Genomic DNA, 15,207 nt, shown 5'->3' with positions numbered 1-15,207 from the left:
TCCAATAAGCATTAGAAGTCTATAAGCCTATATGCACAATTAGTAGTTGGGAGTTGACCTTTGACCTCTCTATCGCAGTGGAAAAGTTGTGCTAAATTCGCTGATCTCACCTGTGTAGGCAATGTACCTGACAAATGTCACGTGATTCCATTGTATCTGAATTTCCGCTTCGCTAGTGACCGGGGGTCAGTTAAATACCTTGCATGTCTAGCCTTGTCAGAGGTCCTTGACCATAGGGTAGGAAAAATGTCTGTAGTTGCATATGGCATAAGTGAGATCAAAACACTGGCTGTAAATTGACAGGCAAGCAGTAATGTAGTGTAGAATGAGTCGAATCGTTAAGTATAGGGAACATGTCAGTAAGTCAACTGCATGGAAAGCACTATTATGGCCACAGCAAGTAAATTTTATGGATGACATCAGCGCAGTCATGATGACATCAGCGCAGTCATGATGACATCAGCGCAGTCATGATGACATCAGCGCAGTCATGAATTCTAGCCTTGAAAAAGAATTACGTTTTATGTATCGCGCATCATCTTCGTGTGTATGTCATAAGACCAGCTATTAGTACATGGCAAGTTGGAATAATTGTAGTAGTTGGAGAAGGCTTTACATTGTACTGATTGTAGCATTTGGAAACGCCATGAAGTACAACAGTACGCTATAAATATATATATATATACATACATACATACATAGGAAACTACAAAAGAAGTACCTTTTACATCTAAACTACACATTGTCACACGACTTCAAGAGTTCTTCAAAGAACACTAGGATGAAGAATGACTGACAAAAAAGGCAAAAGTGCAAGGAAAGCTTACACACACACCCGGGACCATAAAGGCAGTAAAGTAACTAAACAATAAAATGGCGTGACGCCATATATGGGACTTTCGGCAGATGCTGGGATACATCAAAAGGCCATGACCGCATTAGGCTTTGCCTAGCCTCTACCAGGCTCCGCGGATCGGTGGTCTAATTGTAGAAATTGGACAAATAGATTCTATAGTACGCTAGGGGAGTTAGCCGGCCAGACTGGGACATTTGCCAAATGACACTTGGTTAAGTTAACCGGTTAGACACCATTTACAGAGTGTGACCCAGACAGTTTGAAGATCGTTAACGTTGTCACGAACTTTGCCTCGCAGGTAAGAAATATATCTACTGTACAGATTCTAGGTGAAGGAATGAAGCTGCCTTCTGTCGCTATTACGACGTAGTTGAGTCAGACCGTACTTCAGGCAACTACGACGTAGACGTACTTGGGAAATTCAAGTCGTATTGGAGTCCGTTGTATGGACTACGCCATAGTTGGCTGAAGTACGTCGTAGTTGAGTTTGGACCAGAGTAGAAAACCACAGTTCATATACAAAAAACGTATGTACGTAAACGTTTTTCGTACTACCGTTAAAACATTATCTCAACTTGTCAGGATACAAATATGTTGAAGCAAACGCTGAAGTCATGTCACGTTCAGTTTGTTTGTTCATTGGCATTTTGCCGAAAGTTGTTCGTCATGCATTACACTTCTGCTAAGGCCTACGGTTCATAAGGATTTCTTGCCTTACGCCGGGTTCATAACGTGCGTATAGATATGCAAGTCCGTTTGGGGTCTGTAGCTCCTACCAGGCTCTACAGGTCACTGGAAAAATAATTTGAAAAGGGAGTTTCTTTGATACAGCTTGGGACGTCCAAAACAGACTGAATGCCGAAGGTGCGCTCGGGTGTAAACCCACCAGACGGCGGCTGGGGGTGGGTGGTTGTGACAGGCGTTTTTTTCGTCCATGCCGGGATAATCTCGTCCGCCATGTCGTTCGGAGTGTTCTACGCAGAGTTCCGGGATGTATTCCAAGAGAGTGCGGGAATTACGTCCTTCATCAGCTCTATCCTAGTGGCCACTATGTTGATGTGCTGTGAGTATTAAGAAGGTCATACCGATCGTCGATGAATGTTAGACATCCAGGTAAAAAGATACGTCAAAAAATAGTTACTCAAGCAATTGCATATGTTTTTCAAAATGGTCAGACGTTTCGGATAACATCCACTATCTTTCGTCAGTGACACTGAAGAGATCCGTTTTTTTTTTTAACCTTGTTTATTCATGAAACCTCAAATCGGCCTGAAGGCCGCTTTTTATTGAGGTCATGAGGGAAAAGGCAAGGGTCAAACAGCGTATAAACAATGATGCATTAACTTTTAGCTCCCTTCGCCGGTGCCCTGAGCAACCTGACCAGCTGCCGTACTGCGATCATCGCAGGGGGCGTCATTTCCGCCGCCGGACTTGTCGTCAGCTACTTCGCACAGACGATGGTACACCTGTTCTTCAGCGTGGGGATTCTCACTGGTCGGTTTTTGCCTCCGTATTTGTATACTTGCGGAATGTGCCAAGTAGGAAAACAGTTCGAGACTGTAATCTGATTAGCAAGGATACAAATGTTTTCTAATTTGTCCCAGGACTAGTGGAATACTGTTCATTACGATTTCGATGTTCCTGTATGATATATGATATATTTGCTTATTACTATGTTTCCAGGGTTGGGTTTATCTCTGATGTACGCCCCAAGCCTGGCTATGATTGGTCGCTACTTCGACAGACGACACGCCACAGCCAGTGGGATCGCAGTTAGCGGACTTGGGGTCGGTAACTTCGCCCTCCCTCCACTCTTCCAGTTCCTCATTGATGAGTTTGGGTGGAGAGGAGCTCTACTAATTGTCGCGGGTCTAATGTTGAATGGTTGTGTTTGTGGTGCTCTGATGAGACCAATACACCTCGCAGAAGATCGAACAGTCGACAGAAAAGCACAAAGTAGTGGAGACCAAGAACTGCCAATAGTCCATGTTCCGTTCCATCGTAAGGTCAATGAAACGTTTCATGTTTCATTACTAATGCATCGTCCTTTTCTTGTTTTCAGTGTATCGATGTTTGGAATGGTTTTCGGCAACTCCATTTTGATTGTACACCTTGTGGCCCACGCTCAAAATCTAGGAGTGGAGAAGACCTCCGCTGCCTTCTTGTTATCTATCAAGGGAGTCTCAGAGATCTTCTCTAGACCGTTAAACGGTTGGCTGTCAGACCGAGGAAAGATCAGCAAGGTTTACTATTACATGATTGGCGTTACCGGAATGGCTATAGCTACCCTCGCCATACCGTTCGCAAGTAACTACACGGGTCTTGTAGTGTGCATGGTTTTGTACGGACTTTTCTCAGGTATTGTCTTCCCGTTAGTAGCTGTGTTGGTGTGTAGATATAGCGGAGCTTCCCGGATTTCCAGCGGGCTTGGGTGGGCCTTCGTCTTCCAAGGCGCCGCTTTCCTACTTGGACCACCCGTTTCAGGTAAGCAGTTAATCAAGTGGTAAGTTCTGTCAAAAATAGTAGCTCAAGTCAGTTATTATTATCTTCTCCTTACTTAGCTGTTAGGTTTCTGGTAAGTAGATTAGAGTAGTATTAGAATGGTTGCATTTCCATACGCTGTATAATTGTATAATTGTTGCGTTAAGTTTATATAACGTTACATAATGTACGAGTATCATATCATATCATGGTCTTCACTACTAGATCTACATTGACAAAATGTACACAGTACAGGCACACCTCCTGGTATTTGAGTACCTTAAATGTGTTCATGTCTCCCACCGCCCAGGTTGGCTGTATGATGCAACCGGAAACTACGACATGTCTTTCTTCTCCGCCGCCATCTTTACTTTCGTGTCAGTGCTCGTGCTTCTCCTCAACCCGTGTTCAACAACCAGCAGGACACTCGGCCCTGGTACCGGTGGACTCCCGGACCGGCCAGACGGGATAGTGGTTGTTAGTCATGTGAAGCGGGATGTCAGTAGTGAGGACGGAATAGTGGTTCTTAGTCACGTGAAGCGGGATGTCAGTAGTGAGGACGGAATAGTGGTACTAGGTCATGTGAAGCGGGATGTCAGTAGTGAAGACGGCCAAAGTAACCCTGGTTTTCGCGGGTGACTAGTAGAACCTTCTCTGAGTGTATGAAACACGATCAAATGCCATCAAATGTGCATCATATGATAAAACCGTTAAAGTAAGGAATAACGAAGCATTCAACACAATTTTGCATCAAGGGGTAAATGGCGTATGCTTGTGCATCTGCCTCATAATTCGATACCCTAAAAACTTTGTAAAATATATAGGTGTTCCAGTCGTATATGCGGGTGAAATGTTGTACCTGTGTATGAAACTGTGCATTATTTGATGTTGCATATAACGATAGATTGAACGTAGTAACAGCAAGCGAAAGAAGGGGAACTCTTCACAGGTGCCTCTTAAATTGTGATAGCTATAGACGTTACAACGTCAATTCGTCCTTTTTGTAATTAGGCATTTTATAGGCGGACATTGATCTTTTGACACTCGAATACATCTTAGCCTTTACCAAGGTTACGTTTCCGCAGCCGTTTGTGTGTGTGTGTGTGTGTGTGTGTGTGTGTGTGTGTGTTCGTTTGTTTGTTTGTGTTTGTGTGTGTGCTTTCGTATGTGTATTTGTGTGAACTGTGAAGCCTCCTAATGGCACTGCTTCACAGTGTATCTTTTCAGCTGCAAGCACAAAATGTGTCAACCGTAAACACTTCATACAAATCATGCGGGAGGTCACACTTGACAGGTATTGTAGAATCCAATTGTTACGAAGGCCGCTGCGAAAGGTCAACAAACACAAACAGATGTACATGTCATAGTCAGATACTCCAAGTTTCACACTCGGGATAAAGCGTTTCAGATCTTTGTGTAATTATCAATTTTCCAAGAACGTTGTTTTAAGTGTTTATGCAACAGATACCCAACATTTCTAAAGGCAGTATAGACTGTATTTATTAGTCATAGTGATAAGACGCGTTTAAAGATATTAAAAAAGATATTTTCTCCACCTGGTATGATCTGACAAGGTCATGTCATTCCTTGGTTAGCACAAGTTTTAGTTTGGCATTAAAGGTAAAATGAGTCTCTCGGCCAGATGCTGTTGGGTAGTAAACAGCAAATTGGTAAAAAAATTTGTAAACTTCGCAAGGTCTCCTGTGATGTTGAACAACAGCCACAGTGTGGATTTGTCGACTACACTGTCACCAGCTATCATCGGGGGTACTTCCGGTCAATTCACCATTTTGCAACTTTAATCATTGCCAGCAAAGTGGAGAGAAGACACGTGGATTCTTTGTCCTTGCATACCATCGTCATCAGAATATGTTCAGTAGTCTTTCTACTTTGCTCGTGTGGTACAAGGGAAGTTTGGCAAGACGTAAAACACGCAAGTGATCTCCCATCCCTAGTCTCTACCAGACTCCCGCCTGGCCGAATAGTAATAGAGGACTTTGGCCAATTTAGGGGCAAAAGCCTAGTAGGAGTTAATTGGCCTAGGAGTGTTGGCCGCCAGCAAACTGTATTCCTCGGCTATCTAACTCCTTTTGCGTGTTTTCTGTCTTATTTGGCCAATTTCTACTATTTTTCCAGCGACCTGTGGAGCCTGGTAGAGGCTATCCCATCCCTAGCCAAGCGGAATAAAAACAGGTACAATGGAATCACATGGCCTTTGTCCCTGATTCCGCCTGATTAAACACAAAGCGTACAGCAGGTGAGACATTGGCGCGTGCACCAACAACAACAAGCAGTGGAACAGCTAGAAATCGTACCCCGAGCAGTCGTGGTGTCTATATTTAAGGTAGGTCTATTGAGTCCAATGCAACTATGAATGTCACGGCTGTAAGATCTAGACCTAGACCCAGTGTCAGTCCCAAGGTTTAAGGTATCGTGATAAACCATAGGCCTGTTAATATTGTAAAGATATGACTCGGTTAAGTCAGTGTTTTCACGGTCAAATAAACGTCATACGACATAGACTAACTAGTCTAGTGCAGTTGCTTACGGCAACATCTCAGAACACGGTGGTCTCAGAACAGGCAACCTCAGACAGCAACGTACAACTTCAGGTATGATTGTGACTCGGCGTTTTCGTAACAGCACTTCTGGTGTCAAGAGACGGATAAATCATTCATCAGTGGTATTGGAATGCATAATGTTCTAGAAGGATGTCCTATCTTCATGGACGTGCATCACGGACGCCTGGCATTTGTGTCGTTTGATGGATGTACACACGTCATATGTATCTAGTGACCTCTGTAATGCGACTGTCCCACGTTCTAGGGAGGTATCCTCGGGGGCTTTCTTTTAAAAAAACTTCGCATGAACGGACATTGCAAAGACCATACAACTATGGGATTCTTGCCATTTTCTTTTTAAATTTGCTTTGGGACAGACGTGGACAATGTGGCACTGCCCTCAAATTAGTAACTTGTTTTAACAATTTAATTCTAAACATTCTGGCTATTCACACACAGCACTGTACTACCATCCTCGCACCCTAAAAGCGTCGACGAAAATGAACCCTTTCAAATTCGATTGTCTTCGCATATTTTGCTTTCGTTCTGCAGAATTTTGGAAAGACAGACGGATGCAGTCTGCGGGGAAACCGCCAGATGGCGGTTGGGGATGGATGGTGGTGTTTGGTACGTTCCTCGTACACGTCATGGCTATAGGATCGTACAGGTCCCTCGGGGTGTTCTACGTGGAGTTCCGAGAGGTTTTCCACGAAAGCGCGGGAAACACGTCCTTCATCAGTTCTGTCTTCATAGCTACCATACTGATGTGCTGTGAGTATAACATGTACTTCGAAGTATCTCTGAAGGGAAAAGGTCTGTACTGTATACTGTATACCAACATAAATGGATATCTCTGTGAGATGCAACAAGACCGTATTTTGAGCTTGACAGCAGTTTTTGTTCAGTCAGAATTTCGTTGAGGATCACACGATGATATTATCTCTAAGATGAGTATCCAATAGACAAAAATGATTTAAGTACATGCATCAACTTATCAATCAATCAATCAATCAATCAACCAACCAATCAATCAATCAAAAAATCAAACAATGTCTTTGTATTGGACGAAGCTAACATGCATTACGACCTTAAATTTGCAAGTTGTGATCAAATTTTAATTGTTTTAATTTTATTCCTGACGCTTTGCAGCCCCTATCGCCAGTGCCCTAAGCAACCTGACCAGCTGCCGTACCGTCGTCATCGCAGGGGGCGTCATTTCTGCCGTGGGACTCGGCGTCAGCTACTTCGCACGAAACATCGTACACCTGATCATCACCGTTGGACTGATAACAGGTCTGTATGTACGCCTTGTCTGGATACTTTGGACGATCATCAAGGGAGTGGAAAGCGCATCCCTCATTGTATATACGAAAAAGCCTCTTCACTTTGAATCATGGTATCGCTGGAGCTGGGCCAAAGCTGTATGAGAGTCTGCATGCCCCTTTTCGTTAAAGACTTTACTATTTATCACATTTATTTAATTCTGAATAGTATTTTAGGACAGAAAACGTGATAGTTGGAAAAGTTGGGATAACTTGTTTTACAATGTTTATTTCATCTACAGTCTATTTTACTAGTGAATTAATGTGATAGAGGCTACTAGTGAAAAAATGTGATAGCACCCCTCTATCACATTAATTCACTAGTAAGAGGAATAAATCTGGTAAATGAACTGGTGAAATAATATTATACCATTGTGACAACCATTATCACCTGTAAAAGTAGTTAACACGGTTTTCGACAGATAAACTTTTTTTAACTAAAATAATGAGATAAATAGGCCGTACTTCCGTTAAGCGTTACAAGTTAAATTTGCTTGGAGGTTTCTAAAGAGTATGTTCAGTATTTCATACGCTACGATTTAAATAGAGCAATGTATATGTTGTACAGTTCCAAACCGAGAACAAATGTCTGCCCTGAAACGTGTTTGTATCTATATGTCATTTTTTATAATCATTATTCCTTGCAGGATTTGGAAATTCTTTGATGTACTCACCAAGTCTGGCGATGGTCGGAAAATACTTCGACAAGCGGCACGCCACAGCCAATGGGATAGCGATCAGCGGGACCGGAGTCAGCATGTTCGTCCTCTCGCCGCTCTTCCAGTTCCTTATTGACGAGTACAGCTGGAATGGCGCCCTCCTGATTTTCGCTGCCATTACCCTAAACGGCTGCGTCTGTGGCGCCTTGCTTAGACCAACACATTTTAAAGGCGCAGGTGAAGCCGTAGAAGCTGAAAATGAAAACGAGGAGGTCACCGTTTCATCGAAAACGTGCAAAACCATTATTCCATTCTGTCAAAACGTTTTGGAAACGTTTGACGTGACTTTATTGAAAAGCCGATCTTTTCTTGTCTACAGTCTGTCCTTGTTCGGATTAACGTTAGGAAATGCTATGATTTTCGTACACCTTGTAGCGCACGCTCAAGCTTTGGGAGTAGAGAAAACGCAAGCCGCATTCCTCCCGTCCATTCTGGGTATCGTCGAAGCCGTCGCAAGACCAATAAACGGTTGGCTGTCAGACAGGCTACCCGTCAGAAAACTGTACTTTTACATGGTGGGTTGTGTCGGGTTGGGAATATGCAATATCGCCATACCACACTCGCAGACATACGCGGCCCTCGTGGCGTGCATGGTGTTCTATGGGATTTCTTCTGGCATCTTCTACCCGCTGATCGCGGTCCTTGTACGGAAATATAGCGGCGTTTCCAGGATTTCCGGCGGACTGGGGTGGGCGTTCGTCTTCCAGGGTGCCGCATATCTTCTTGGACAACCCATAGCAGGTATAAAGCTATGGATTGAATTAACATTTTGACTAAATTGGTAGTCAACAAAAATCATTTTGAAGTAGTCAAACTTGTATACAGTGGCAAATCAAAGACTTCCAATGGCTAAGTGAAGTTAAATCAATTGGAAAAATAATTTAAGAGCCCACCAAAAAATGACAATAGTGGCCAGGTGGTCCTTACAACCAGGTAGTCACTAGTACATGGTTGACTACAGTCCTCATTTTCACTGGATTCGATTGTTTCATGAAAAATGTAGTTTTTTTACTTCATTTTTAATCTACCTGACAATGTTTTAATGACTTAAAGATATGAAAGCACATCTTTTGCACCATATGTTCCTATAGGCTGGCTGTATGACGCCACTGGAAACTACGACATGTCCTTCTATGCAGCTGCGACCTTCATCTTCGTCTCCGTGGTCGTTCTCCTCCTCCTCGTCCCGAAGAAAGGGAAGAGCTGGGCGCTGGAGTCCGGCAAGCCTGCCCCTGACGTCCCACATGACGAGTGTGACGGGGTGGTGGGACTTCAAGTCAGGCAACTACCTGACGTTACTGTCACTACAGAAGAGCAAAATAAGACCGCTCACGAATCCAATTGCGCATGCACAAGTCAAAGGTAAAGTCCATTGACCTGTAAACAGGCCTCGTTATACATTGTAAAAGATGGAATAGATCACATTTATGAATATCATTTTCACAAACATAAAGAGTTGAAATATACAGTGGTGAAGCATGTATTTTTATATTCATATTTTCTCCAAGTACGAGTATGTCCACTGGTAACGTCTTTATAATCCATCATACATTAAAGACAGCCTCTTGTAATGTCCAAAGTCCTTGCATATAGATCTGCTATCAAACTCACGCAGCTGATATAAACTACTTGTCAAAGGGAAAAATTCTTGGCACATTGCCATGGCCCAGATTTTCATCTTTCACATATGACCTACATTGTTCACTGCACTGTAAGTCACAAACCATCATCACTCAATGTCACCAGACATCGTACAGTCTGTCTACCATGATAACAGATGCTGACACCTTTAGTCATTATACCATCCATTGTTGTGACACAAACCATCTTAACACAAAGTGGTTACTCTAAATCATAACTCTTTTCTTTATCGTACAATGTTTGTAGATATTAAAAATACTAGTCTTGAGTTCCTTAGCATCTGAGAAATGTATTTTTTGTCTTGTTCTGAATAAAGGATTAAAGGATTTCTGAAAAAAAATTAAAAGCCTACTGATCATGGCATTCTTATTTATCCGAGCACCTGCCAAATGTATCGTTTAGCACGTGCTTTAATTGTTCGGTTTCCTGCTTAGTATGTACCTGGGGATGTAAGATATAGATACCTTTCGCTTTTTTATTTTCTTGCCACGGCCATTCGTCTTTCTGGTGCCCTCTGAACAACTCTTTGTATCATAATCCAAGTGCTCTTTTAATGAAGGATACTTTGTATTAAGTCGACCCGTACAAGAAACTGTATCCTATTCTAACGGCTGGATCATATGTTGCACATTTGTTATCGTGTTTCATACACACAGAGAAGGTTCTACTGGTCACCCGCAAAAACCAGGGTTACTTTGTCCGTCCTCACTACTGACATCTCGCTTCACATGACTAAGAACCACTATTCCGTCCTCACTACTGACATCCCGCTTCACATGACTAAGAACCACTATCCCGTCTGGCCGGTCCGGGAGTCCACCGGTACCAGGGCCGAGTGTCCTGCTGGTTGTTGAACACGGGTTGAGGAGAAGCACGAGCACTGACACGAAAATAAAGATGGCAGCCGCGAAGAAAGACATGTCGTAGTTACCAGTTGCATCATACAGCCAGCCTGGGCAGTGGGAGACATGGGTACATTTTAGGTACTCAAAAACCATCAGGTAAGGCTATATACGTACATCAGGGTAGAACACATAGCATTTAATATCCACACATGGATATGGTATGGCATAGATAAAGATTGTTGTGCTTCAATCAATGATATAGGGTACAGCTTATGAAACGAGTCTTCAAATGGCAAGACTAATACAAGCTAAGTAACAAAACTTTCTACTTCTGAATAAAGTTGAACTGTAATTTCCAACACTAGAAATAAATTGGTATTATCCAAATTTTCGACTAATCGACCTTGGTCGATGTCAGGTTATGTAGACAGGACACCCCACATGGTCCAATTTCTTGTATCGGAAATCACCGTTCAGCTTTATCCGGAACAACTTCTACCAACAACCAAGATGAACTTTCAATTTAAAGAATTTCTACTTGCAATTGGTTAACTGCTTACCTGCAACGGGTGGTCCCAGCAGGAAGGCGGCGCCCTGGAAGACAAAGGCCCACCCAAGCCCGCCGGATATGCGGGACACTCCGCTGTATTTCCGCACCAGAACGGCGATGAGTGGGTAGAAGATACCCGAGAACAGTCCGTACACCACCATGCACACCACGAGCCCCGTGTACGTTCTCCCGAACGGTATGGCGATGTTGGATATGCCCAGTCCTGCAATGCCTATCATGTAATAGTAAACCTTGCTGATCTTTCTTCTGTCCGACAGCCAACCGTTTATTAGTCTGGAAACGGCCTCTGATATCCCCATGATAGACAGTAGAAACGCTGCCTGTGTTTTCTCTACTCCGATATCTTGAGCATGCGCTACAAGGTGCACAAAAATCATGGAGTTGCCCAGCGAGGTACCAAATGACGACACGCTGTAAACAAGGAAGGGACGCTGCTTCAATAACGTGAAGTCAAAGGTTTCTATGACCTTCTGACCAATAGAAACGAGGGTTGTAGTCATTTTTAGATTGGTATTACCCTGTGATCCGCTGTCGACTTGTTCTTGGCTACGATCTTCCTCCAGGTGTATGGGTTTCATCAGGGCACCACAAACACAGCTATTCAACAATAAACCACCGACGATTAGCAGAGCTCCTCTCCACCCAAACTCATCAATGAGGAACTGGAAGAGCGGAGGGAGAGCGAAGATGCCGACTCCAGATCCACAAACTGCGATCCCATTGGCTGTAGCGTGCCGCTTGTCGAAGTAGCGTCCAATCATAGCCAGGCTTGGAGAGTACACCAGGCATAGACCGAACCCTGAAGAAATAACAACGATTAAACAAATCATTACTGAGTCAGGTATGGCATTTGATAAGCTATGGTGGACGCTGTTATTCTACGAAACGTGCTGAATAAAAACATTGTCAGTCTCTCCCTCCGGCATCAGACAGAATATCCACATATATGAATATTGCCGCCATTTGCTACGCATAATGTCATTTTTTAAGCCAGGGCTAAGCTTGTAAAAAGTCTGAAGTAGAAAGAAGGAGACAAAAACCGACCTGTCAGAATTCCTACACTGAAGAACAGGTGTATCATCGTCTGTGCGAAGAAGCTGGCGCCGAGCCCGACAGCGGAAATGACGCCCCCTGCGATGATCACAGTACGGCAGCTGGTCAGGTTGCTCAGGGCACCAGCGATGGGAGCTGGAAGGTGATGCATCATCGTTGATTGTTGATGATTAATTGCAGCTTGAAGCATCACTAGGAGCATTTTTATTGTCAACTTCTTATAAAGTTTAGTTTACTTACCTCTTAAGGTGACAATACTACAGACAGATGTGAACATCACCATTGATGTCATCTTTGGTCATCGTCATCTTTTATAATGATGGCAGTAATCAACATCAATTTATAGGAACATTAACAAGACAGAATCATGGAGTTATCAATGGTAACACTATCTCTTGCCCAGAGTAAATATCAAAAATACATAATACGTTATAGCATATTCTGTGTGTTCAGTCATTTGTTCAACCTTCCTAACAAGTAAGATTTCGTAATAAAGTCAACTTTTCTCGGCCAATCTTATTCGAAAATTCACAGGAATGAATTTTTGGGGGTTCCCAGAAGAAGTCATCCATATGATCAAATCAAATCAAATCAAATCAACAAGGCCCTAGTTACGATAGAGTTGTATACTCACAGCACATCAACAGAACAGCCCCCAGGATAGAGCCGATGAATGACGTTATCCCGGCACTCTCTTGGAAAATCTCCCGGAACTCTGCGTAGAACACTCCGAAAGACTTGGCCGAACCGACCACCACAACATGGATGAAGAAGGTGCCGACCACGACCATCCAACCCCATCCTCCATCTGGCGGCTTTTCAGAGAATTGCACCTTTGCCATACTTTCTTCCTATGTTGAAAAACAATCAGGTGAGTACAGATTAAGGGTGGAGCAATATCAACATAGACACTTTGTTCCAAACCACGGCCCGAGCTTAAACTGGTCTTGGATGCACGTTACACATTGCCGTTAAATTTGACAGTTCATGCACCAACTGGAATTTGAGCAGTACATTTTCTTTTTTTTTTTTGTATTCCGTAAGACGGCTTGACTTTTGTAGCTTCTGTACTTGCTTAAATACTTCTGTACCTGCCTAACTTTTGCATAACTTTATAAACTGTGTGATAAACACTGTTGGGCCATTGATGCAACGAAAGCACAGCGTTCTTCTGCAAACACTATAGATTGGCATGCTCGTTATGCATTCTCAAGTTCCAACACTAGATGGTGACGATGAAGCGTACTCTCTTTGTGTGCACGACACACACGTGCATTTTCAATGCACATAATGCACTGTATACGTTGCCATACACCCCAAGTGTTACTGTAACTCTTTTCGGTGGGACTAAAGGGTCTTATTGATATATCAGATTAAATGGTAATCCCAAGGGTGCAACCGGGGCGAACAGACAAATTATACAGATCAGACGACGGACAACATTTGGTGAACTTTGACACACGCGTGAAAAATGTCTTTGGCAAGACTAAATCTACACTGGAACGCCGTGGCACGCACGTAGACACAATATAAAAAGTGTGCCAAACAACGGGTTCGCTTAAAAGGCTGGGCTGTCTACCAGGCCAGGCTACCTGGCCTGTCTACCTGGCCTGGCTATCACGTCAGGCTACTCAGATCCCCCCATTCATAGCCCCATCATGTGGCACTCAGCCCAAATAGCTGATTGACAGGCATAGTAATTGCTAATCGTCAACCCTGTTAGTGCCCTGGGGTTGGCCTGTCCACTGGCTGGACCCTTCGGGAATGTGTCTGGGAGGCCTTCCTTGCAGCTGCCAGGAACACATTCAAGTACTGTACCAGTACTGTGTTCGGTAAATGCTTTAGGGTGTTAGACCTAGAAACCAGAGGTCCTGGGTTCAAATCCTTTGACATGTCACAAAATCTGTGCTGTTAACAGTACTTTCCCCACTCCAACTTGTACAAGGGGGTTGGAGAGATTATTGGCAGTGGAAGGAGAGGATTGGGCTCTGTCCTGGACACAAAAATTGTACAGTGGATAACAATCCACAGCCTCAAAAATGCTATGTGACTACAAGGAGGTACATGTAATTATACCCCCCTTGGTCAGTACAAGTTTAGCTTTACAGTGAGCAAGTGATTTATGCTCTCCCTTCTTGTTGCACAAGCTGAGATAGTTTCTGTTCTAGAAGATAGATATTCAATAAAGAAACAAATTTCTGTTGTTGGCAAGCCCATTCTTACACACACACACACTACACACACACACACTTACACACTTACACACCCACAAACATACACAAACACAGTGCTGGTACTTGTGTTCCTGACATGCTGCAAGTAAGGCCTCCCACTCCCAGACACATTCCCGAAGGGCCCGGCCAGTGGTGGACAGGGCAACCTTGGGTCACTGGCACTAGCAGGGTTGGAGATCAGCAATTACTATGCCTGTCAATCAGCTATTTTGGCTGAGTGCCATATGATGGGGCTATTAATGGGGGGATCTGAGTAGCCTGACGTGATAGCCAGGCCAGGTAGACAGGCCAGGTAGCCTGGCCTGGTAGACAGCCCAGCCTTTTAAGCGAACCCGCCAAACAACACGTAGGTGTACCTAGTAGTGACTACGGCACGGTAAATGATTACTCAGTAATTCTGCAACTGTACAGCAGACAAAGACCAGAAAATATGCTCACGTTCACCCTCTCCAACAGTCGTCTTTGCCCCCACCTGAACAGTCCGTAAAGACGATGAACTTTTGGCGACCTCTCATCCGTGCGTGTGCATCCCGAAAAACATGTCTACTGGACCCCCTGAGCCTGAGCCATCACGCAAACCGGTCCAGGTTGTCGGTCAGAGGTCACCCTCTGTACAGGAGAATTAATGCAGGTGGCAAGCCTATACGACTGAGTGCACCTGGCGTATTGTACTAGTACTGATACTACCCGCGACTTTAGAAACCTGTTTTTTAGACAATTGTACAAACAAGAAGCATGAGCCTTCAGTATGACCTGAGTACTGATCAACATTGCCCTATCCGGTTTCGCTGAGTTCAGCTGAAACATAAGAGGCGAGTATAAACAGTCTACTGGCTCCCTGAATTCGAACGTACGCTGAACCCAGGCCACCAGTTCACAAACCCAACTCCGCTAAGCTCCCTTTACAAATCAAGAATTTAGCTC

At 43.8% G+C, this 15,207-nt stretch overlaps 3 protein-coding genes across 4 annotated transcripts; 2 read left to right on the top strand and 1 right to left on the bottom strand.

Moving 5' to 3' along the window:
* The first annotated feature begins 464 nt into the window (after positions 1-464).
* On the top strand, positions 465-4,407 carry LOC118426819 (monocarboxylate transporter 13-like). 2 transcript variants are annotated; one of them, XM_035836351.1, is made up of 6 exons: positions 465-1,154; positions 1,688-1,919; positions 2,207-2,350; positions 2,540-3,340; positions 3,648-3,866; positions 3,915-4,407. In XM_035836351.1, the coding sequence occupies exons 2-6, from the start codon at positions 1,712-1,714 to the stop codon at positions 3,974-3,976; spliced, it is 1,434 nt and encodes a 477-aa protein (XP_035692244.1). In that variant the 5' UTR covers positions 465-1,154; positions 1,688-1,711; the 3' UTR covers positions 3,977-4,407. The 2 variants fall into 2 exon arrangements, with proteins under 2 accessions (XP_035692244.1, XP_035692243.1); XM_035836350.1 differs by having other exon boundaries at positions 3,648-4,407.
* A 1,657-nt stretch (positions 4,408-6,064) lies between these two features.
* LOC118428281 (monocarboxylate transporter 13-like) lies at positions 6,065-9,325 on the top strand. The gene is made up of 4 exons (XM_035838300.1): positions 6,065-6,669; positions 7,048-7,191; positions 7,868-8,680; positions 9,031-9,325. The coding sequence occupies exons 1-4, from the start codon at positions 6,399-6,401 to the stop codon at positions 9,303-9,305; spliced, it is 1,503 nt and encodes a 500-aa protein (XP_035694193.1). The 5' UTR covers positions 6,065-6,398; the 3' UTR covers positions 9,306-9,325.
* Positions 9,326-10,224: 899 nt separating this feature from the next.
* Positions 10,225-14,869, bottom strand: LOC118428282 (monocarboxylate transporter 13-like). The gene is made up of 5 exons (XM_035838301.1): positions 14,722-14,869; positions 12,684-12,900; positions 12,041-12,184; positions 10,986-11,795; positions 10,225-10,532 (listed from the first exon to the last, which is right to left on the bottom strand). Exons 2-5 carry the CDS (start codon positions 12,889-12,891, stop codon positions 10,252-10,254), a joined length of 1,443 nt encoding a protein of 480 aa, XP_035694194.1. The 5' UTR covers positions 12,892-12,900; positions 14,722-14,869; the 3' UTR covers positions 10,225-10,251.
* Positions 14,870-15,207: the final 338 nt, after the last annotated feature.

The sequence above is a fragment of the Branchiostoma floridae genome, chromosome 12 (assembly GCF_000003815.2).
Source record: "Branchiostoma floridae strain S238N-H82 chromosome 12, Bfl_VNyyK, whole genome shotgun sequence".
Taxonomy (NCBI): Eukaryota; Metazoa; Chordata; class Leptocardii; order Amphioxiformes; family Branchiostomatidae; genus Branchiostoma; species Branchiostoma floridae.
This window is presented reverse-complemented; position numbering and strand designations above follow the sequence as displayed.